Here is a 24,937-nt window from a genome sequence, read left to right as displayed (position 1 = left end):
GGGTTTCCGGATTTCCGTCTTTTCCTCAGGCAGCAGAGAAGCCAGCATCAGCCCTGCTGTAACTGGGAGCCTACACGATAGAGGAGCCCCAAACGCACAAGGCGCTGCTCAGCACCTGCCAGACTACTACAGCAACGCCTTGACCGGAAATGACGCTGGCTATTAAATGGTTCGTCCCACAGGAAGTGAGGTAATTGTGAAAACGCTCTATCACCACCCATTCTCTTGACGTCTCCACTTCCACGTCTCTCTTGTGTGTGTCTCCCGGTGTGGTGTGCGGCTTCCCTGTGGGGAAAGAGGAGGCTAGGAGTAATGGCGGTGGTGACCGGAGCAGGGGGTGGAGGGCCGGTGGCGCCCGGTAACCTCAGAGACGGGGCCCGGGTGGCCGTGCTATGCCTGCTGTGGTACTCTGTGAGCTCTGGCGGTAACGTGGTGAATAAGATCATCCTGAACGGCTTTCCGTACCCAGTGACTGTGTCTCTCTTCCACATCCTGGCTATCTGCTGCTTCCTGCCCCCGATGCTCCGCGCCTGGGGGGTCCCTCACACCCAGCTGCCTGCCCGCTACTACCGCTGGTACATCATCCCGTTGGCCTTCGGCAAGTACTTCGCCTCCGTGTCGGCGCATTTCAGCATCTGGAAAGTGCCCGTGTCCTATGCCCACACTGGTGAGTAGTGTCAGCGCTGTGCCCTATGGGAGGGACCCGGGGTGATGCTGGCTGTGTGGGGGCAGTGCCCGTGTCTTATGCCCACACTGGTGAGTAGTGTCAGCACTGTGCCCTATGGCAGGGACCCGGGGGTGATGCTGGCTGTGTGGGGGCAGTGCCCGTGTCTTATGCCCACACTGGTGAGTAGTGTCAGCACTGTGCCCTATGGGAGGGACCCGGGGTGATGCTGGCTGTGTGGGGGCAGTGCCCTGGTGAGTAGTGTCAGCGCTGTGCCCTATGGGAGGGACCCGGGGGTGATGCTGGCTGTGTGGGGGCAGTGCCCTGGTGAGTAGTGTCAGCGCTGTGCCCTATGGGAGGGACCCGGGGGTGATGCTGGCTGTGTAGGCGCAGTGCCCTGGTGAGTAGTGTCAGCACTGTGCCCTATGGCAGGGACCCGGGGGTGATGCTGGCTGTGTGGGGGCAGTGCCCGTGTCTTATGCCCACACTGGTGAGTAGTGTCAGCACTGTGCCCTATGGGAGGGACCCGGGGTGATGCTGGCTGTGTGGGGGCAGTGCCCTGGTGAGTAGTGTCAGCGCTGTGCCCTATGGGAGGGACCCGGGGGTGATGCTGGCTGTGTGGGGGCAGTGCCCTGGTGAGTAGTGTCAGCGCTGTGCCCTATGGGAGGGACCCGGGGGTGATGCTGGCTGTGTAGGCGCAGTGCCCTGGTGAGTAGTGTCAGCACTGTGCCCTATGGCAGGGACCCGGGGGTGATGCTGGCTGTGTGGGGGCAGTGCCCGTGTCTTATGCCCACACTGGTGAGTAGTGTCAGCACTGTGCCCTATGGGAGGGACCCGGGGTGATGCTGGCTGTGTGGGGGCAGTGCCCTGGTGAGTAGTGTCAGCACTGTGCCCTATGGCAGGGACCCGGGGGTGATGCTGGCTGTGTGGGGGCAGTGCCCTGGTGAGTAGTGTCAGCACTGTGCCCTATGGCAGGGACCCGGGGGTGATGCTGGCTGTGTAGGCGCAGTGCCCTGGTGAGTAGTGTCAGCACTGTGCCCTATGGCAGGGACCCGGGGGTGATGCTGGCTGTGTGGGGGCAGTGCCCGTGTCTTATGCCCACACTGGTGAGTAGTGTCAGCACTGTGCCCTATGGGAGGGACCCGGGGTGATGCTGGCTGTGTGGGGGCAGTGCCCTGGTGAGTAGTGTCAGCACTGTGCCCTATGGCAGGGACCCGGGGGTGATGCTGGCTGTGTGGGGGCAGTGCCCTGGTGAGTAGTGTCAGCGCTGTGCCCTATGGGAGGGACCCGGGGGTGATGCTGGCTGTGTAGGCGCAGTGTCCTCCAAGGGACCTACCGTCATCTAAAGTTTTCTCCTTACCAGTTACCAGAGCTGGTGCTGCCAGCTGTCAGTGCATCTCCCCATTGCTGGTTAGGTGGTGAGAGGTCACCTGTCTGGTTGCTGCAATGCACACAAGTCACCCAGGAGCTGTGTATGTGCCAGCACTGGGGAGGATAAAGCTCTTACTGTGGGCATTGCCATGCTTGGTCTCTGTTGGTGTGAATTTATTGTGATGCCCAGGATGTGGTCTTTGTGGGACCACCTGGCACAATGGTATATGCATTGTTTCTTCTGGCAGGACTGACTGTTGGCACATGCCAGGCACTTGGTAATATAAAAGGGCACAGGAGATGCCAATGTAAACATCAGGATCAGTTTGCCTTCCGTTTTCTTACCTCTGCTTGCAGCATATCAACAAAATCCTTCTTTCTGAGACCTGAGCATAGGTTCTGCATTCATACACAAAGGCATGGTGACATCAGTATCTGTGACAGCCATGATATTTCCCATGTTCTGCATGTTGGGGATCAGCATGCTCCAATATAGGTCTGTGTGCCCGCACTGTACCTGTGGGAGTAGCTCTCAGCGTGCATAGCGTTCCTGTGCAGGGTCCAGATGTGATGTATTGCAGATTGCAGGACTTTATCTTCCACAACACCTATGTTAGATGCAGATTGTGCTCTGATATTACCCTGTGCATTGTAAGGGGTGAAAAATTCAGATGAAAAATCTGTACTTTTTTTCTGGTACATGTGGGCAGGGCTTTAGAAGTCCCATTCACTTCTATTGTATTGTAAAATAGTGCAGGTTTGCACAGCGCAGATCCACAGGACATCCGCCACGTCTGGACTTCATGCAATGCCCCTTACATGTCCTTACATGATAGAAATTCACTAGATGACAGAATGGCTGTATGTGTAACTGCTATGATAAGTTCTCATACACCTGGAAGTCAATGGTAAGCTTCCCACAATTCATTTACTTGAAGAAACATTGTACAAGCTGATGTTGGTTTAGTCAGTGTATGTTCACAAAACAACAACAGCCTTGAAGCAATTTGTTTGGCTGTACACACGGGGTAGATTTCTAGTGTGATGTACAAGGGTCCTAAAAACAAGCAGGGAAAATTACCATATGTATGCATCACATGTCCCTTTTATTTAGACTCACACCTAAGGTTGCCTTTACACGTCAGATTTGCTGTAGCAACGCCTGTGACTGTCACATTCATCTGAATGAAGCTTGTAGAACTGCAGAGAAACATGTATAGAGGGATTTTCCATCCTAGACATCTCTTAAAACGACTCTGTACCCACAATCTGCCCCCCCCCCGCAAAACGCTTGTACCTTTAGATAGCTGCTTTTAATCCAAGATCTATCCTGGGGTCCATTGCAACACCCCTCCGTCCCTCCTCATCACTAGGAATGCCCCCGAGAAGGATTTTTCCTGTTCATGACCTGTCTGCACACTGCACAGGTACTTTAACCCCTTAACGACAAAGGGCGTATAGGTACGCCCTATTGCCGGTAAGGGCGTTCAGAGCGGGGCCGCACGGGGACCCCGCTCTGAACCGTGGCGGTACCGGGTGCCGCTTGTAGCCCGGGACCGTAGGTATTAGCGGGCACGGTCCGATCGCCGTGCCCACTAATACAGTAATCAGATGCAGCTGTCAAACATGACAGCTGCATCCGATTACCGGATCCAGCGTCTCCCTGGTGTCTAGTGGCGGAGATCGCTTCTCCGGGATGTTATCCCGGAGGAGCGATCTCCGTTTCTGAAGCCGGCCGGGGACCGCTCCAAGATGCAGCAGCCGGAAGTAAACGAGTGCCTATCTCATGGATCTCTGCAGCATATCTATGCTGCAGAGATCTCAATGAGAGATCAAAGTGTATATACTAGAAGTCCCCCAGGGGGGCTTCTAGTATATGTGTAAAAAAAAAAAAAATATAGTGTTGTTGTCAATAAAAATCCCCCTCCCCTAATAAAAGTCTGAATCACCCCCCTTTTCCCAGGTTATAAATAAAAGTAAACAAATAAATAAATAAACATGTTTGCTATCGCCGCGCGCGTAATCGCCCGAACTATTAATTAATCACATTCCTGATCTCGTACGGTGAACGGCGTAAGAGCAAAAAAATCCCAAAGTGCAAAATTGCGCATTTTTGGTCGCATCAAATCCAGAAAAATTGTAATAAAAAGCGATCAAAAAGTCGTATATGCGCAATCAAGGTACCGATAGAAAGAACACATCATGGCGCAAAAAATGACACCTGACACAGCCCCATAGACCAAAGGATAAAAGCGCTATAAGCCTGGGAATGGAGCGATTTTAAGGAACGTATATTTGTTGACAATGGTTTGAATGTTTTACAGGCCATCAGATACAATATAAGTTATACATGTTACATATCGTTTTAATCGTGAAGACTTGAGGAACGTGCATAACAAGTCAATTTTACCCCAGGGCGAATGGCGTAAAAACACATTTCACCCAAATAAACAAAATGCGTTTTTTTTTTCAATTTCACCACACTTTGAATTTTTTTTCTGGTTTCGCAGAGCACTTTATGCAAAAATTCAGCCTGTCATTACAAAGTACAATTAGTGACGCAAAAAATAAGGGCTCATGTGGGTTTCTAGGTGGAAAAATGCATGTGCTATGGCCTTTGATGCACAAGGAGGAAAAAACGAAAACGCAAAAATCGAAATTGGCTCTGTCCTTAAGGGGTTAAAGTGTCAGTACCATCAGGCCTGGGCTGAAGCACTGGAGGCAGGCTGACCCACGCCCCTCAATGAGAGTAATCCATTAGAATCAATGGAGCTGCATCATAGAGGGGCGGAGGTTTCGTCCCACTGAAGGTGGGTCGGTCCGCCTCCAGTGCTTCAGCCCAGGCCTTATGGTACATTCCCTTTAACAGTCCAGCTCATGTGCAGTGTTCACACAGATGAATAGAAGAAATTGTTCTAGGGGCATTCCTAATGATGAAGTGGGTGGGGAGGAGAAACGGAGAGGTGGTGCAAGCCTAGGACATGGGTACTCTAGACCACGCCAATTTGACACCGGGCAGTGAGTTTAAAAGTTGGGAAAATAACTGCATCACCTACCAAACGGACCACAGGACAGATCTTGGATTAAAAGCAGCTATCCGAAGGTACAAGTGGTTTGGGGGGGGGGGGATTGTTGGTACAGAGTCGCTTTAAAGTCCGGCAAAAAATTTTATTAAAAATCCCCAATATACACTTATTAGAGGAAATGCTTATAAAGTGTTTTTACCTGCACTTACTACTGCATCAAGGCTTCACTTCCTGGATAACATGGTGATGTCACTTCCAGGATAAAATGGTGATGTCACAACCCAACTCCCAGAGCTGTGCGGGCTGTGGCTGCTGGAGAGGATGATGGCAGGGGGACACTGAGGGACACAGGGCACTGGAGGGACACTGAGCATCCCTCTGCCATCATCCTCTCCAGCAGCCACAGCCTGCACAGCTCTGGGAATCGGGTCGTGACATCACCATTTTATCCAGGAAGTGAAGCCTTGATGCAGTAGTAAGGGCAGGGAAAAAAGGACTTTATAAGCATTTCCCGTAATAAGTGTATATTGGTGATTTGTATAACTTTTGGGGGGGCAATACAATACTTTAATAAAAAAAATTTCGCCGGACTTCTCCTTTAAGTAGTGTTAAGCAAACCTGTTAAAATATTCGGTTACAATTTGCATTCAGGATTGCCAAGCAACAAACTGTTGAATGTATGTCCTTTAATAGTTCAAGTCTTGTTCCCTCTCCGTGCATGCCGATGTGATGTCAATACTGATGTAAGGTTACCATGGGTGGGTATTTACTGACCACAGTAGAGGCGTTCCCTCCAGGCGGACAGTGTCACAGAGGTGGGTCTGTGGCAATGTGAGCTCCCGGCCCATCACTGCCATGTCTTCATGTCCTCAAGAATTATTGATAGCCGGATGAGGCAGGTGGACAGTGATAGACGGGGGCACAGGCAGTGTCATAGTCCCCCCTCTGTGACACTCTAAGCCCCAGATAATAAAACTTTTTTAGCGACACGCCAAATCACACAGCATTGCTGAAGGTATGTATGCACTGCTGGTGTGTTCTGCAATGGAAAACTGCCAACACAGATACATGCATATACATGCTGTCAGTTTCTCTGAGTGACCAGAAGAACTGGAACTGCACCTAGAAAAAGTTGTAAGAGTTATCCAGTAATATTGTCCAGGTCTGCATCCTGTAAAACGAAGAGATCCTGCAACCTAACATTCAATACGTAAATGACAGTAAAGGCATGCCTCCAAATACTTTTCTTGAAATCTTTGCTTGTTCTGTATTAGTCCCACTCAATACATTGAATTAAGAGAACTTGTAACCGACCCCCACCCCCCCCCCCCCCCCCCTCCTCAAACATGCCATGTTACTATGATTAAACAGCTTGGGGTGTTTTGAATATACATTGTTTTATAACTTACTATTTCATCCTGCTCCTGAGATATTTGGGTTTATAGTTTTAATATTTCATTTTATAGCATACAGTAAAAAGGTGTGTAATCGGGTCAGTCAAAGCCGAACCCCTTTAAAGTACCGGCCTTTCAGATGCAACAGTCAGAATTCTTGTCTTGCTTGTAGTTGCATTATTCACTTTTTCACTTTATTCAATTTTTACCACTAAGCAAAGTGTTTTACTGAAACCTTATTCCCATCCCTACCTTGAGATAGATTTCTATCTCAATGTATCTTTCTCTGCTCTGAAGAAACTAAGTACTTGGGATACATTGACCTGTAAAAACCCCCATACACAATCCATCAGTCTCTAGAAACACCCTGTATGTAGTTCAATACAGTGGTACCTTGATTTAAGAGTAACTTGAATTAAGAGCGTTTTAGATTGAGAGCTCACAGTTTTTCAAAATTGTAACTTGGTTTAAGAGCATTGCTTTAGTTTAAGAGCTCCCTGTACTGGGTGGGAGGGGGAGTGGAGGAAGGGCATGGCCTGCATACCGTGGTCTACAGCCCTGTACTCTGACCCAGGAAGTCTCTCTTATCTTCCAAATCATAGCAGATCCACCTCAGGCTGGGGCTTGCATCGGGGACCGGACTGTGGGGTTAATCTCTTCATAGCTGTAACCTCTCTCTCCCCGGACAGAGAGTGCTGCTATACTATGCCCACATATGCCCTGCTCATTCTTTATGCTCCCTGCAGTCTGTCAGCCCTGATTGGTCCATGATGAACACCCCCCCCCATTCCCCATTGCAGTCATGTGACCACACAGACCTCTGAAAGCGGCCCTGCTTCTCTACGCTAGCTTGTTGTATTACACTACTACATTATGGGGATCTGCAGTTCCATCCTGTATCTACAAACTCCTGCTGTGTTATCAGGGTTATGCACTTACTATACATTATACCCCACATACTGATTACTATACTGTACAGTAACCTATAATATCACATATTCAGCTGTTTCTAAATGGTTGTTTCATTGCTTTGGTTTAAGAGTTGATTTGGATGACAAGCACAGCCCCCCACCCCACCTCACACACAGTGCTATATTTTAGTTTTAGATCTATGTACAGACTGATGGATTGTGGATGTGCCTTGCATTAAAGGGGAACCTACCTGATATTGTTACATTCTGTAAATCGCCTCATGCTGACAAAAAGACTTTTATCCATCTTGAAATGGACCCAAGAAGGCCTTTGATGCTAACAGCAGATCTAAAGGCTATGGACACCTCTTGGGGCTTTTATTTTTGTAGTGCGTGGATATTAGTATAATGAATCATGGTTCAAGAAGAACACCACAGTGTTGAGTGAGCTCCCGGCATCATGATTTGAATCAGTTCTGTACTGACAAAATACAGATGCATTACACACAATTTAATTTGTGGATTGTGGACATAATATACAGTCCCGAAAAACTATCTTTCAATGAGGCCTAACTCCAGAAGAAACCTCTTAAAGGGACAATCTGAAAAAAAAACACAAAAAGGTGTTTCAGTTGTTATTTATTTTGTGACCTTTTATCTAAGTGTAATCCATCCAGATCTACCCAAATAAGCTATGTTTACTGCAAGCACTTGGTAAGCGCTCTATTTATACACAGTCTATAATAAATCTGCATATGCATATAAATACTCCTTGTTGCTTATCTGCCTTGAAAACACAGGATTGGGCATGTTGAAATCCAGCACCCCTGATTCTTTTCTCCAAGATCTGCTTTTGGATACCTCCATACACATTAGATGGTCTGCAAGTTTAGCCTGTTTGTTTTAGCATGTACAGATACAATACTGAAATCTAGATGCTTGCTTTGTTTTTCACCTCCTATAAGGCTGTTTCAGTACAGTGGCTGTGTTAGTGATAGTACTGCAAACATATAAACTGTTTCGGAGCTCCCGGCATCATGTATGATGATCTGTTCCATTGCACATTGTCCATATATACGGACTGTGCACACAACTTGGGAATAAGGCCTAAGGGGGATTCAAAATGCAGCATCAAATGGCCACATGGTTTTGCTGACACACTTGTCAAGGCCATTGTTGGACGTACATTGCCATACACTCGTGTTGCCTCCCCCCTAACTGTCCTAATACCAAAGCTGTTGACCATTTAAAAAAACAAAAACAAACCATCCTTCAGGATTTTGTCTTAATGCCATTCTCTTTTCACTTGAATTTCAGTAAAGGCCACTATGCCAATATGGGTGGTGCTTCTGTCAAGGATAATAATGAAGGAAAAACAGACTACTAAGGTGAGTGTTTAGACCCTTAACAGAACAGACCGATTAGACATTTGTAGGGCCCAGATATATCAAGGTGTGCAAATATCTCACAGCAATCAATCACAGCTCAACTTTCATTTTACCAGAGCTAAAAACTGAGCTGTGATTGGTTGCAATCTGGGCCCTAATGTATATAGTACATCTAACCTAGCCTGCTTTTCATATAGGTGTACATGTCCCTGATTCCAATCATAGGAGGTGTCCTCCTGGCCACAGTCACTGAGATCTCCTTCGACATGTGGGGTCTTATCAGTGCATTGGCTGCAACTCTCTGCTTTTCTCTACAGAACATCTTCTCCAAGAAGGTTAGTGTCTGCATTATCATTTACATAGCCCAACTACATTTCGGAGTATGTTGAAGTTGGTTTTCTTTTACCAGACATGCAATATAGTGGGAATTTAGTTAATACTAAATTGTTATATTAGTAGTAGCTCACTGGATCACGAGAACAATACAAACCCAGTGGCCCCGATATGTAGATTCTGGCCCTTCTTGCCCATTGGAACCAATCGCAGCTCAGCTTTCATTTTGCTTTATTTGCTGTGGGAAAGTCAGTTTTAGATTGAATAATGTGTGGGTTCTGCATGTTAAATGGTGTTAATAGATACAGGAATCGATAGTGATCAGCCTGATATAAGTTATAGGCTACAGATTCTCCCCTCTGCTGGTACTTAATGCCAAACCAGTTTTGAGTTGTTTTGAATTGATGATAAATTTGAAACAGTCCGCAGTCTAGCGTTGGGGTACGTTTACACTGAGTAATATAGACAGAATTCTGCGGCGGAGCTCTCAGCTGTGGAATCCCATCTGCATCAGTGTCAGAATCTCTATTGGATGGCTTGTGTGCCTCTGCTTGTGTCGCTCTCCAATCAAAGAACTGACTTGCCAGCTCTTTGAGCGGAGAGTGGCGGGAGCAGAAGCGCGGGAGCCATCCCATAAAGCAGTGCTTCCCAACCTTTTCCACCTCGGGGCACCCCTTGGAAAAAAAATTTTCTCGGGGCACCCCTACTAAATGTTCTACAAAATAAGAAAACTGCCATACAGTGACTCACAGGTGACGTCTTCTTTGATCTGAGGCGTCACGTTCCCTTTTCCTCTCCATCCAGTCCAGTCCTCCATGATTCCTTCCAGCTACTTTTCACCTCTTCAGAACCTGCGAAACAATTTAGGCTCCGCACATTTCTAGCAACTTCCTTTCCTTTCTCCCTCCTGTAGGCTCCCATAGTAACTGCGCTGTTTGGTGATATGTGCAGTAAAGCGAGTAGGAATGTGGGATGCCCCCTGTATGTAGGATCCCCCGCTGTGCCCCTATGAACTAATAATGCCCCCAGAGGTGCCCCCCCATGAACTAATAATGCCCCCAGAGGTGGCCCCCCCCCATGAACTAATAATGCCCCCTGCTCTGCCCCTAAAAAACCAAACATCCTACTCGCCTAATCCACGCTGTGGCTGCAGGCAGAAGCTCTCCTCCTCCGCTTCTGGCTCCATCTTGCGAGCCGCAGGGACGGGACCTCCGGCAGGCGTGATGACGTCCCGGCCTCCCATAGGCTGCTGGTATGAAGTGCCGGCAGCCTATGGGAGGGAATGTAGGAGCAGGATGCTGACACTTCCTGCTCCTACATTATGCTCACTTTAATGTTCCACCCGCTCACTGTGCGGGTGGAACATCAAAGTGATCTGTGCATCCCGAGAAGCTGCGCGGCCTCAGCTTCTCGGGATGCTTAAAGTGACAGCGCACATTTCCCAACGGGATCCCGCGGCACCCCTGGCGGGTTCTCCCGCCGCCCCAGTGTGCCGCGGCACCCCGGTTGGGAAACGCTGCCATAAAGACTCTGAGCATTCCATCTATATTACTCAGTGTGAACTTACCCTTAAATTGCCTGACAGATTTTTGAAGCCAAAGCCAGCAATGGATTTGAAAAGGAGAAATTTCAATCTTTCCTTTATAACCTGTTCCCGGCTTTGGCTTTAAAAATCTGTCAGATATATCTGTCTGTGGGCACCCTTAGTTCTGGTTTACAAACACTGATGCAAAATGCTAATCACAATACGCAACTGTGAATAAAGCTTTGCCTTTCTTGAGCATGTTTCAGGGCTCCAGACTAAAAAATTTACCTGGGAGCCATTGGCTCCTAACCTGAAAAATTTAGGCGCCAAATAGAATATTTGGTCGCCAACATTTTAAACCATGTAAAATTAATGTTATGTTACATGGGACTTACTGTGTGCAGAGGCCACGGCAGCATCCTCCTCCTTTAGATCCTTTCTTTTCTTAGTTTGAAAACGTTCAACATGGAAACTTGCAACTTGACAACCATATACAGTCTGACAACCATATACAGTCTGACTCAGTACTTCAGCCTCACTTGGCTAGCCTTTTAATGAGGCTTACTCTTCTGAACTTGAACTTAAAGGGAACCTGTCGACCCCCGTACCGGGGTGACAGGCTCCCAACCCCCCATTAGAGCCCCCTATACTCACCTCATCTTCACCCCGCTTCTGAAGATGGTCGGGTCACGGAGATCTCAGCCGCTGCAGCCCGGCGTGCGCTGAGAGATGAGTCCAACGCTCATAGAGAATGATGGGAGAGTCCAGTGCTCCGTCATTCTCTATGAGCGTTGGACTCATCTCTCAGTGTGCGCCCGGGCTGCAGCGGCTGAGATCTCCGTGACCCGACCATCTTCAGAAGCGGGACCCGGCGCGATGAGGTGAGTATAGGGGGTTCTAACGGGGATTGGGAGCCTGTCACCCCGTCACCGGGGGTGACAGGTTCCCTTTAAAAGCTTGCAACAGTCTATACATACTGAGCTGGACTTTATATAGATATAGATATAGATATAGATATATATAGATAGATAGATATATCTCTCACCTAGTGACTAATGCAAGTGACCCCCTACAATACAGACACCTGAGGGGCCCTGATAATAATAATTGTGCATATATCTATCTCCCAGTGTCTGCAGCCAGTTTGCCCTACACTTATAGATGACCCCCTCCCCTTATAGATGACCCCCTCTCCCCCCCCCCATTATAGATGCCCTCTCCCCCCCCCATTATAGATGCCCCCTCCTCCCCCCCATTATAGATGCCCCCTCTTCCCCCCCATTATAGATGCCCCCTCTCCCCCCCTTATAGATGCCCCCTCTCCCCCCCATTATAGATGCCCCCTCTTCTCCCCCCATTATAGATGCCCCCCTTCTCTTCCCCCCATTATAGATGCCCCCCCCTTTCCTCTATTCTTAGCAATATTTAAAAAAAATAAACACACAAACTCACCTGACAACCCGCTCCCCCGGCGATCCTCTTCTTCTTCGGACGCTGTCCCCGGCTGATGCGCGGCTGCCGGGGGTGTCCCGTCCTATCCCCGGCAGTGCAGCGCATCAGTGAGCTCCCTGTACGCCGGGGCTGTGACTTCTGACACAGGAAGCGTCTCTGACGCGCGCTTCCTGTGCCGGAAGTCAGGGCCCCAGGCAGCTCCCTGATGCGCCGCGCTGCCGGGGATAGGATGGGACACACCCGGCAGCCGCGCATCAGCCGCGCATCTTAAAGAGACAGCGCGCCGCCGCCGGGGCCAGTCGCAAATGGCGCCCAGATTAATAAATCTGGGCGCCATTTGCAAAAGGTCAGTCGCATTGGCGACCATTTTGGTCGCCATCTGGAGCCCTGTGTTTGAGAGTGCCTTTACACTGATTTGACAGATTTCACTGACAGATTTTTGAAGCCGAAGCCAGGAACAGACTATAGACAGAAAACAGGTCCTAAAGGAAAGATTGCGATTCTCCTAACTCAGATAATCAACACACTCAAAATTGCTGCTAGAGGGTGGATTCATACATCGTGGAATCGCAGCGGATTTCATGCTGCGAGTATGTAAACCTATTCAAACTGACAGTACCGGGAATCGCTGTGAAATCCACTGGGATTCCGCTATGTGTGAACCCACCCTTAAAGGGTTATCCAGGATTAGAAAAATATAGCAATTTTTAGCAGTTTTTTGGTATTCCTAGTTGATTGTGTATTGCATTGTAGTACATGTTGTCATTACTAGTGATAAGCAAACTATGTTTGGGTTCGACCAAACCCATTGCATTTTACTCCTGGTGGCTGGTATTGTTGGATGGAGTGCTAGGGAGTTGTGGGAAAACATGGGTACAGCCATAGGCTGAATCCATATTTTCCTGGCAGCCCTAGGGCTAACATCCAGCTGCTTCAGCCATCGGAAATCAGATGCTAGTCATTATTGCTTACATAAGAATTCATCTTTATTTCCACAGGTGCTCAGAGATTCCCGGATTCATCATCTGCGCTTACTCAACCTTTTGGGCTGTCATGCTGTCTTCTTCATGATCCCCACATGGGTATTATTAGACCTATCCTCCTTTTTAGTAGAGAGTGATCTGGTGAGTTGAACAGTGTTGTTTGTATTGTTTTTAATTCATTTTATTGACTGATATAGATATAGGTCAGTAAATTTGCAGTTTATTTTGCCTTTTATTGCAGCTGTATGCACCTGGGTCACTCACTTTACACTGCTATAAGTAGTATACTTGTTACTATGTGATAATTGATTATCTTGCCTTGTAAAACTTGTAAATTTCAAGTTTCTTAAAGGGGTACTCCAGTGGGAAAAAATGCTTTAATTCAACTGGTGTCAGAAAGTTGTAAATTACTACTTGTAAAAAAAAAAAATCTCAAACCTTCCAGTACTTATCATATGCTATTGAAAAAGAAGGGTGACAGATCCTCAAGGAAGACTGTATAGGTGTAAAATGGTATAAAACATAAGGTTTATTTACTATATAAATCGTCGTCTATAATAAATACATGATAAACTAATACGTCATAGAAAAATTGAAAAAGCAGTTTATATGTTGCAAATAGACAGAAAAAACTTCAAGGAAAAGGCATAAAATCATAAAAGGATAGAATAAATAGTTATATAGCCAATAAACCTCGGGGTGATCAGCCTCACGAGGTATTGGAAAATATAAAAATTGTAAAAATATATAAAAAATTGAGTATTTAGTTTAGCCGTAAAAGTGGATTGTTATAAATATGCGCAGGTGATATATGTACAGAACATAGAGCCCGTTGGTGAGAGCGTCTTTTGATGTTGTAAGCTCTGCAATGTGCAGCAAAAAGTCATTAATCGGATAATAGCCGGCTTCTTAGAAGAAAGTTAAGACAGTTGTTTAGTGTAGCTCGGCCCGATTACTCAATCAAATCTTACTGGATGTGGTAAGTTAGTGGTGCTGTATGCACCGCTCACCCGTCTGGCGGCTTTGGAATCTCCTTGCGGTGTCAGGCCGATGGAGTATCCTGGTATAAGCTGCTGTCGGTGCGTGATGTTTCTGGTTGCTGTCAGCACTTCAGGCGCTCACGTGGGCAATGAGTAGAAGCTCCTTTTGTAATGGAGAAAACCTGCGCATGCGTATTGTGCTTTGTTGGCCGCCGGACCTCGTGGGTATTTTTGGCAGTAAGTCCACTTGTGCTGCAAGAAAGATTAATCAAAAATTAGTCATATAGGTGTAAATCAAGCTGGACGCTTTTCAAAGTCTCCCAAGACTTTTTCCTCAGCAGCAAGTTTCCTTCTACTAACTTGCTGCACCTATACAGTCTTCCTTCAATAGTCACTTTCCCCTCCTAGGGTATAGGAGAATTACAGGTTTACCTCGTTAGACTTTCTATCAGTTGATCTCACACATAACCTTTCGTATTTCACTTATATGCTGTGTGTCCCGCAGGAAGTGGTGTATTCTTTCCAGTCTGACAGTGTTCTCTGCTGACACCTCTGTCCGTTACATGAACTGTACAGAGTAGCAGGTTTTCCATGGGTATTGGCTACTGCTTTTGACAGTTCCTGTAACAGGTGTCAGACTGGAAAGAATATGCCACTTCCTGCAGGACGTACAGCAGCTAAGAAATAGAATAAATAGAAGTAGTTTACAAATTTGTGTAACTTTTTAAAACCAGTTGATTTGAAGACACTTTTTTTCTCACATTACTTACTGACAGCAGCTCCCTGTGTACCTCATAGAGCTAAAATGAGACTCCCCTCCTCCAGGCTGGGCTGCCCTGCTCTGTGGTGAGGCTGACCATACGATGGCTGACATGGAAAAGCATGTGACCATTCCCCGCCCCCTGTGTCCTCTATATACAGGTTCAGTGGTGGACACTGAGGGCAGGGCATGGTCACATGCTCCTCCATGTCGACAATCTTATGGACAGACTCACCACAGAGCAGGGCAGCCCAGCCCGGAGGAGGGGAGTCTGATTTTAGCTCTATGAGGTACACAGGGAGCTGCTGTCAGTAAGCCTCATGCTCTGTTAATGTGATTAGTTCTAGACAGCAGAAATAGAAGGTCCTCATGAATGTCTTCTCTACTCTGATGTAATGGCTCTACAGAAGGTTCTCTTGGCACACACTTAAAACATAAATTGGGTTTGGGGATCCCCAAAAAAACCTGTGTGTGTGTCGGGGGCCGGTCTTTGGTAAAGGAAAATAACAATTAGTTTTTCTCATTGTTTCATTTTTGCACTTCAATTCTCTTTCTTGACTTCAGACTTCTGTTTCCCAATGGTCATGGACGCTCCTCCTCCTCGTGATAAGTGGGACATGCAACTTTGCTCAGAACCTCATTGCGTTCAGCATATTAAACCTTATCAGTCCATTGAGCTATTCTGTAGCAAATGCCACCAAGAGGATCATGGTTATCACAGTGTCTCTCATTATGCTTCGCAACCCTGTGACTGCTACCAACGTTCTTGGAATGTTGACCGCAATTCTTGGGGTATTTCTTTATAACAAGGTGAGTAGAAAGCATTAATGTCTCTAAATGTGGATTTTATACTTATTTTACCTTAGATATGTGCTGTAGTTGGGAGGATTTAGAGGTCTTATGTCTCCAGTGACATTATTACGTAAAAGATCTATTATTGGGTTTTGCAGGTCTACAAAATTGAGGCCTAGTCTTGAGGCCCCTTTACATGGGTCAATTGTTCATGAGCATTCTTAGGAACATTAATTTGCCTGATAATTGGCCTATGTAAAAGGGCCAGCGATCAGTTGATGAGCAAGCAATTGCCTGCTTGTTGGCTGATTTGACCTTTTTTTTTAGCGGCACAGAAGATATGAGTTATCGAACGCGCATCTCTCTGTCCTAACAATAACTATAACACAAGAGAGCTCCGATCTCATTGATTAGCGTTTGTTTGCAGCTGCACTCGGTGGCATATCAAGCTGTGTAAAAGAACCCTAAGGCATCTATGGGAATATGTCTCCAAATACCACAGCTCATCGGCTTATTGAAGAGGCACTTTTTACAGTGGCTATACCTGATATTACAGTAGCTGTCTGCCTGTTTAGTCCTATTAAAGGTTTAAAGGGCAGATCATCAATATCTTCTCATTTGGGCAATTTATCCCTTATGTGGATCAGTGGGGGTCCAACGGTTTAGATCCATTTGTAAATGTTGATCATTTACGTTGCTTTTTAGTTTTACAATTGGGTTTTATGCTTATTTCAGGCCAAATATGATGCTAACCAGGAGGCAAAGAAGCAGATACTTCCTCTTGCAAGTTCAGAAATTCAGAGCTTGGACCACCACCGTGAACTTCCTGAAAAACTCCAGAATGGAATACCTTCCTTTACTCCTGGAAGGGACTATCAATATGCTCGGACCAGTGTACTGACTGATCACTTTCAGTATAGTCGACAGAGTCACCCCAACACACATAACCGATATGATGTCTGAAGCATCTTTCCTATGAGCATTCCCTCCTCCTTACTGCTTCCCATTGTTCATATTTTAAACGCAACAAGGCAGATTGTCTACTCTACAGATTGCCTGCCCACTGATCATTAGCTGGATTAGAATATGATGTGTTGCTCGTTTATTGGAAGCAGAGGAGCTACAACAAGAAACTCTTCTATAAACCATGGTCAAATGTGACTGACAACCTGGTTCACCATGTTTCCATATTAACTGTTGGCCTGCATATGGGGCAGGATATGCTTACTAAATCCCACCTTGATCATCAATTGAATTATTCAGTTCTTCCCACATCTTCAGAAGTATCTAAAGGCTGCTGCATGCAATTCTTTGACCTTTTAAGGAGTGGGATAACTTTTTTTTTTCTTTGTCAGCCTATTTTTCCAGCAAATCAAATGTATAAAAAGACTTTATGCCAAGTTGGCTCATTCTTGGACTTTAGAGTTGTACACATTGGAGTGTAAAGTAGTTGTGAGTATACCTACCCATATCTGTTTGAGCTCACATTTAGACAATAGTTTTTAATGGATACTTTATTGACCATATTTGAGGCTATCCTACTCTGGTAAGCATGAAGGGCATTGATGAAGGGTAAAGAAGTTACTTTAATCCATAGATATGTAAGAAACATATCCGATTGTTAGGAGTTTTAATACATTGGTTTTTGCACAGTTCACCACACCACCTGAAACATTTTGCACATGAAAAACAGCACAATTGTTGTATCAAAAAAATGGTTATAGAATGTTAGCATACAATCAGCACAACTGTGTTGTGACCTATAGTAACTAACGCTATCTTGGCTTTCCTGAGAAGTAAGTAAATCATGAGGCAAGAATGTGGTCGCTTTAAGTTACAGAGGTGTTTGCAGATGTTAAAGAGGCCTTGTCACCAATTCCTCTGCTAAACGTTTGCTTTAACTACTGTGTAGTGAAGCAAAGGTATAGCGTTATAATAGGTGCTTGACAAGTAAGACTATAAGACACTGGGCCTCGGGTATCTGGAATATCAAACCAGTGCCTTTTTGTTTCAAGCTCATGCTTGGAAAAATGAGGCGCCATTGATGTGCTGTGTAAGTAAATAGATGAGGTATATTTCCAAAATCCTTTTTTTTTTTTTTTTTTAAATTAAGGTTTATTTAAAAAAAAATAGTCCAACCTCATATTTATTAAAACAGGCTTTTATTTTTTAAATAGAATAGAACTGCTAGTGTGGCTTGTCCAAAACAAATTACTGTCCGCATGTTATTTAGTAAATAGATCTTGGTGATGTTCCCTAATGCAAAAGCCAAATGCTTTACAAATGTAAGATACAAAGCACACAAACCTTGTGCATCATGCAATAATTTTGTTCATAGTAATAATGTGTGTAGCTGGACCTGTCATCGACAAAATCCATCATTAAACAGTTATTGCAAACTGATCCTCACATAGGTTCCTGTTCAGTAAACTCCTAAAGCTTTCTAATCCATTATCCGGATCAAAGCTAAACCTAAATAGAAGTAAAACTTGGAAGAAAGTTGCTTGGAATGAAAAGTTGCTTGGAATGAATAGTAAGTTCTATAAGGTTTATTTAGTCATATTAAGATTGGTTGTTGTTCCAGACAAAGTCAGCTATCAGTGAGTATCGGGTCTTTCCTGACCCAGTCAGTGGTGGTTAAGATTTTTTGATAAAAGGTCCATATTAAACAAAATTGCATCCTGGATAGACATTGACTGAGTCCTTGGGGAACCAGAATTATTTAGTGTCTTTCTTCTAGAGCATTTTTAGAGTTGTTTCACTTGTGTTTTGTTAGGTTTACATAGGGGGCTCAAGCAAATATTGAGCACCTTCAACTTGCACTTTTCTGTCTAGATTTTATGTGTAAGTGAAGATCTGACTAGGCCTAAGAGGCTTTACTATACCGTAGGTGGGCATATTCTATTGGAACAATTAATGAGTAATGTAACTAATATGGGCCAGTATTTTAAAGATAATGTTCGGAACTCCTGGCATTGTAATGAATCTTCTGTGCACGAACAGTAATCACGGAACATGTGAATGCCGCCTTACACCAATCCAGTATTTTTTGAACTGGATAACCCCTTAGGCTGGTGTCATACTTATTTAGATGTAGCGTAAGTCCTTCCTTTATATTTCCCTCTTTCTTTTAAAAACACTTCTGGCTTTGGCTGATAAACTTCAGTGGCAATTTTCCAAAAACAGTGTGGTTTCACACACAGCAAAGAGCAACCTGACAACCTGGGGGAGTCAAAGGGTGTCTTCTAACCTATGGCCAAAAACAGGGCAGCTGGATAACCACTGGTTTACCTACCTCGAAAGTAAATATACACCCATAGCAGTTAAATTAGCTGCAATGTTTTGGGTTTTTTTTGTTCGATACATAGGGGAGAATTTATCAACGTTCTGTGTAGTTCTTAGTGTTAAATTGTCAGTGGTTTTTAACAATCGCTTAGTTGCTCCATACAGTTTGATTCACTGAAACCATTGGAAACTACACCACTAGTCACAGCCATGGCTAAAAGTATGAAGCTCTGTCAGGGTGCAGTGATCAACACTGGGCAGACTTGTGCAAAAAAAAAAGAAACTTCTTTACACTGGTTTTCTGCTTAAAGAATTAGCCTCACATACTATTGGTGCAAAGCTTTCTTCACAGTATTGCCATCAACAAAAAATAGCTCAGTTTGCAGCCCTGGTCTAAAAATGAAATAAAAATTTCAATGGAAACATGGTGGGTACATTTTAGGATGCCCTTAGGGTGTGTTCCATATTTGCTTTCCTTAGTTTTGCTTCTGATTATGTAAACAAAGGCCTTCTTCACACGTCCATGTCAGTTTTTACTGTCAGGAAATCATAATCCTGATCAGGAGGCTTCTGCCAACTTTCCGGATGTGCATCAGAAAAGCATTCGGAATTCCAGACTCTGCCATAGACTTCTATGTGGGAAACTGTGATGGAATTCCAGATAAAATCTATAATTTCCTGACCACTTTTCCGGAACTGACACCATTCAAGAAAAATCCTGAAGGGTACCTGTGCCTAATATAACCCTATGGGTCAGGACATGTAAAGGGGACCTAAGATCTCATTCCCGCATTATTAATGCTCTCCAAAATTGCTGCTCTGCAACTACAGACAGGATTGTAAACAATCTAATTCGCAATAACTTATTGATTTGAAACGGGTTAATCTGTGCACGTATTGTGGATTGCCAGTATTCTTTTGTGGCACAGATCATGGCCCTTTTATGGATCCGTAGAAACTACCAGTGTGTAAAAGTGTCCATAGAAATCAGTGGATATGATACCGCCCCCAATTACGGATCCACAAATATATTTTGTAACAACACCCCTCATTTTACCAAATAATATACTGTGCAGCGTGAAAAAATAAAATTGTTAAACAGCAATGGGAGACAACGGTTTGGTTCCCTGCGATCGTGATAGTCGGGAGCTGATCCCTGCCACTGCTCCGCAAGGAGAGCGGTCTCTAAAGTGGTCCTCTCCATACCCTCTTAATGGCCCCTTAAAGAAAGTAAATGTTAAATAGTTTCAAGTCCACCTGCTGCCTGCAATTTATAGGTGAATCACAAGCCTTGGTTCTGGCTAGTGCTTGCAATTCATTGATAATTGTTATTTGCACTTAGACTGCAGAATTGCAAGCACTAGCTGTGGCTGGTACTAGTGCATTGAATGGAAGTTATGGCTGTAGTTTTAACACTGCTTCCAATCTCTTTAGGGCTGCGGTGTTTGTTTTTTTTTTGTTCCCTTTTTAAATGAAGTATAAATTCTTTCATAATAAGTTTCCTCTATTGTTGCTTCCTCTATTGTTGCTAACTAGAGTAACTGAATAGGGAAAACCTTTAGAGCTGTCATCTTGCATCTGTGACAGGAGTTCATAGGAATATGCTAAAATATTTCACACACAGCCATGTTTTTCATAATGTATGGGGGTTTGTTTTAAAAAGCCCAATATATTAATTTTCTTTCACGGTATTCCCCCCCCCCCCCCCATATGATTCAATATAGGACGTGAAAAACACAAATAAACTCATAAGTGTACAACTGAAATTAAGTAGTGGGCCTTAGATTAGTATTCCCATCCCCTTCCTTGGGATTGGTGAGTGTCCTGGCATTTGGACTCTGAGTAGCTTGTTATCCCCTACCTACACGGTCCACACCTCTTGAGTGGGGAGAAGTTATTTTTATAATGTCCATTCTAAAAAAAAATAACTTGCAGAGCTATGGAAAAGATGATTGTGAGGGATACAAGTACTTGCTAAACCAGGTCAGCAGAGTCCAAAAAATAAATATATATTATATATCAATATCATGTTGAGGTAACTAGTAATCACTGTAGTTAAACTTATTTCCTAAACTGCCAAAGGTGCCTGTCGTCAGTAATCCACATAGGCCACAAGCATTAGTTATTATTTCCTATGAATGCTTTATTAGTTTGTTTTAATGACATGTCTTTCTGAATAGAATCTAAATGCTCAGCACTGTTCTGTGGGGTGCCACGTATCAGCCTTGATTTGTGTTTAGATGTATCGCCGAGTATAAGGCAAATGTGAACAGACATGATGATGTTGAGTTGCAAGCTTAGGGTCCATTTACACAGAAAGATTATTTGACAGCTTATCTGCCAAAGATTTGAAGCCAAAGCCAGGAATGGATTTGAAAAGAGGAGAAATCTCAGGATTTCCTTTACCTGATATCTGTTTAGTCTTTCTGGCTTTGGCTTCAAATCTTTGGCCAATAATCTGTCAGATGATCTTTTTGTGTAAATAGACCCTTATTTGCGGTCATCTGTAGGTCAACCTTTAACAAAGTAGCTGTTTGTCCCATCACCTGGCCTTGTGTACAGGAAATCTATCCTATGGCCTATTCTATGTTTTTACTAGTGTCCGAGATCTAAAGGTGTAAATGTAATTTGTATGTAAATACAGATGAGTATAATGTTGTATATAGCTCTAAAGAAGATTGTTTATTGCTTGGAACAGGGACTGTACGACTTATAAAAAGGTGATCTTTCAGGATTTGCTGGTGGTTGTGAAGTTGAGTGGAAACGTCAATATTCCCTTGTATATGCTTTTAAGATCTTATATTTAAAACTTTTAGGAGAGGTGTGTTTTTTTTTTTTTTAAGATTATAAAAAAGGGGTTTTCTTTGTGGATTTCCCCTAAATGAAGGTTAAAGCACCCAGAGTTGCTGGCAACCTACAGCTCTGACCAGCCCTGTTTACATGCAGTTATTGTGTGTGTGTGTGTGTGTGTGTGTGTGTGTGTGTGTGTATAAACTTTCTCTATGGAGCTGTAATGGTCACATGAACAAGAACATTGTGCACAGAGCTGGTCAGGGTAGACACATGCTAATACAGTGCATGTATCACAGCAGCTTAGGGTTACTCAGGGGAAGTTCACAATGTGTATGAATTACTGCAGAAAACTTCCATCGCAAACGTACAGCAATAGGATGGTTGGAGGATTTTAACTTGATGACTTAAAAGTAACGTGTCATCTAGATTCTATTTTTTTTATTTTTTTTTTTTTTTTACTGGTTAGAGCCAGATACTGAAACATGTTCGCTTTTTTTTTTTTTTTTCATTCTAATCTCAGGAAGTCTCAGCTTAGTTTTAGATCCAGTGGGGAGAATGAAAGCTGCAAGATTTTAGGATTATTTTATAATGTAGATAGAAAAATGGAAACCAAAATATATCTAGAATATATTAAAGGGGTTGGCCATAAAATAGTTCAGTGTACAGTATTAGTAAGTGTACTCACAGCACTTACTGACAGCAGCTCCCGGTGTACCTCATAAAGCTAAAATCAGACTCCTCCTCCTCCAGGCTGGGCTGTCCTGCTCTGTGGTGTTTCTTTACATAAGATGGCCGACATGGAGGAACATGTGACCATACCCTGTCCCCAGTGTCCACCATTGAGCCTGTATTTGCCAGTGGTGAGCACTGGGGGTGGAGCATGGTCACATGTCGGCCATCCTCCATGTCGGCCATCTTATAGACAGAATCACCACAGAGGTGGGGAGTCTTGACTTTCGCTCTATAAGGTACACAGGGAGCTGCTGTTAGAAATTGTACTCACTGCACTTACTAATACTGTACACTGAACAATTTTACTATATAGTGGCCAACCCCTTTAACATAAAAAAAAAACTTGATTTAAATAGAATATATTTTCTAGTGACACATTCCCTTTAAGTCAGTAGTAAATATGCAACAGAATTGAAATGCTGCAGATTTAAACGAAATATGTCGGACACAGAACTGCATACATTTCCAGATTGCACTTAGTGCAGTAGAAATGGTCAATCAAAGGAACGGTGAGGAAAATATAATTTTTTTTTTGTTTGTTTTTTTTTTGGACCCACCACCATGTACATCAAAGGTTCTATTAGTTTTACTGCGCTAAAAGTTATCTGGCAATGTATACAGGTCTATGCATCTTACAGAGCTGACAGATTCTTTTTAAATGTTTGCAATTCTAGTCAATTTCTCTAGAAAAAAAAAGTGTATGCATGGTGCTGTCATTTGATGCGGATTTTCCATGTGAAAATCTGCACTGCAATCCTCACATCCTGTGTGAATGTACTTCTTTGATTTCCATTAATAAGCTACAATAAACTATAGGAACATGTTTCTATTTACATTTGTGCCTGTACTTTTATTTATTGCATAACTGTCTTTCAGAACTGGTCGTGTGTTAATTTTTTTCTTTTGTCAACGTTTTGAATTAAAAGAAAATGTGTATATATTAGGGATGCACGATGCACCGAAATATCGATACTACTATCGATATTTCGGGCCAAAAAACGATTCGGTACCAGGATTTCCTGGTATCGATACTTTATATTAAGCTGCCTAATAACGCAGCTTAATATAAAGTATAGAGCAGTGAACATGGCCGGCGGCTAGCTAAGCGCCGGCCATGTTCTCTGTGTGCCGCCCCCGGCCCCCTGCCGTCACTTCCTCCTCCTCCGCCCGCCCCTTCCTCCGCTCACTGCAGTGAGAAGTTATAGCCGGCACACAGCGATCGCTAGTGCCGGCTATATAACTGTGCAGATGCCGCTGTCACAACTGACAGCGGCCTCTGACCCATCCTGAGCCTCTCCAGAAGCAGTGGGGGTCGGCTACTATGTGTAACAGACCCCCGCTGCTAATGACCCGCAGCCCGTCACACCGCAGCCTCCTGTCCCTCCTGTCATGCAGCCGTCCATCTGCGGCGCTGTTCCTATGCATATTCATGTGTGCACACTCTCGGTGGCTGCGCTTCCTGACCGGCCTGAGTGTGCACACATGAATATGCACGGAGGAACGGAGGCCTGACAGCTGGGAGCTTCCCGGAGCTGAGGGGAGGGGGATTTGTAAAGAGAGCTAATTTAAGGTGGAACAGACAGCCTGAATCTTGGCCAGCAGCAAAGGTTAATCTTCCTGCTGGCCGAGGTTCAGGTTGTCTGTTCCACCTTAAACTCCCTTTACAAATCCCCCCTCCCCTCTGCTTTGACAAGCCTCATGCTTTGAGTGGTACCGCAGTGAGTGAGAGCAGGGGATGTGTGCAGACATTGCAAACATCCCTGCCCTCTGGTGTGCCCCCCCCCCCCACATCCCTGCCCTCTAGTGTGCCCCCCCCCCCCCACATCCCTGCCCTCTGGTGTGCCCCCCCCCCCCATCCCTGCCCTCTAGTGTGCCCCCCCCCACATCCCTGCCCTCTGGTGTGCCCCCCCCCCACATCCCTGCCCTCTAGTGTGCCCCCCCCATATCCCTGCCCTCTAGTGTGCCCCCCCCACATCCCTGCCCTCTGTGCCCCCCCCCCACATCCCTGCCCTCTGGTGTGCCCCCCCCCCACATCCCTGCCCTCTGGTGTGCCCCCCCCCCCCACATCCCTGCCCTCTAGTGTGCCCCTAACATTCCTGCCCTTAAACCCCTGCCCTCTGACAGGAACTGACCTGCCAGGCAGAGTAACCCTCTCTTGTCTGTCCAGACCTGGCAGCCTTCACCAGCTCCCTGCAGTGTGGGGGTTGTAGTCTGTACCCAGTGGCGGATTAAATGTACCCTGGGCCCTGGACTGTTCACCCAACCTGGATCCCCCCCGTCAATCCGCCCACTACTGCCCCCCCCCATGCTGTCCCCAATAAACACAATGTTTGGTCCCTTGCTGCACAGAGGATGTCAGGAGAGGAGGGGGCTGATCTTATAGGGGAGGTCACAGCAGCACAGAGGATGTCAGGAGAGGAGGGGGCTGATCTTATAGGGGAGGTCACAGCGTCACAGCAGCACAGAGAATGTCAGGAGAGGAGGGGGCTGATCTTATAGGGGAGGTCACAGCGTCACAGCAGCACAGAGAATGTCAGGAGAGGAGGGG

The 24,937-nt window shown here is 45.2% G+C and overlaps 1 protein-coding gene across 1 annotated transcript; it reads left to right on the top strand.

Annotated features, from left to right (window-relative positions):
• Window positions 1-215: 215 nt before the first annotated feature.
• On the top strand, window positions 216-23,218 carry SLC35E1 (solute carrier family 35 member E1). Its single transcript, XM_069962278.1, has 6 exons — window positions 216-667; window positions 8,684-8,754; window positions 8,952-9,089; window positions 13,063-13,188; window positions 15,352-15,597; window positions 16,315-23,218. The coding sequence occupies exons 1-6, from the start codon at window positions 313-315 to the stop codon at window positions 16,540-16,542; spliced, it is 1,164 nt and encodes a 387-aa protein (XP_069818379.1). The 5' UTR covers window positions 216-312; the 3' UTR covers window positions 16,543-23,218.
• The last annotated feature ends 1,719 nt before the right edge of the window (window positions 23,219-24,937 follow it).

The sequence above is a fragment of the Dendropsophus ebraccatus genome, chromosome 3 (genome assembly GCF_027789765.1).
Source record: "Dendropsophus ebraccatus isolate aDenEbr1 chromosome 3, aDenEbr1.pat, whole genome shotgun sequence".
NCBI classification, from domain to species: Eukaryota; Metazoa; Chordata; class Amphibia; order Anura; family Hylidae; genus Dendropsophus; species Dendropsophus ebraccatus.
Note: the sequence above shows the minus strand (reverse complement) of the source record. Positions and strands in the feature narration are given on the sequence as shown.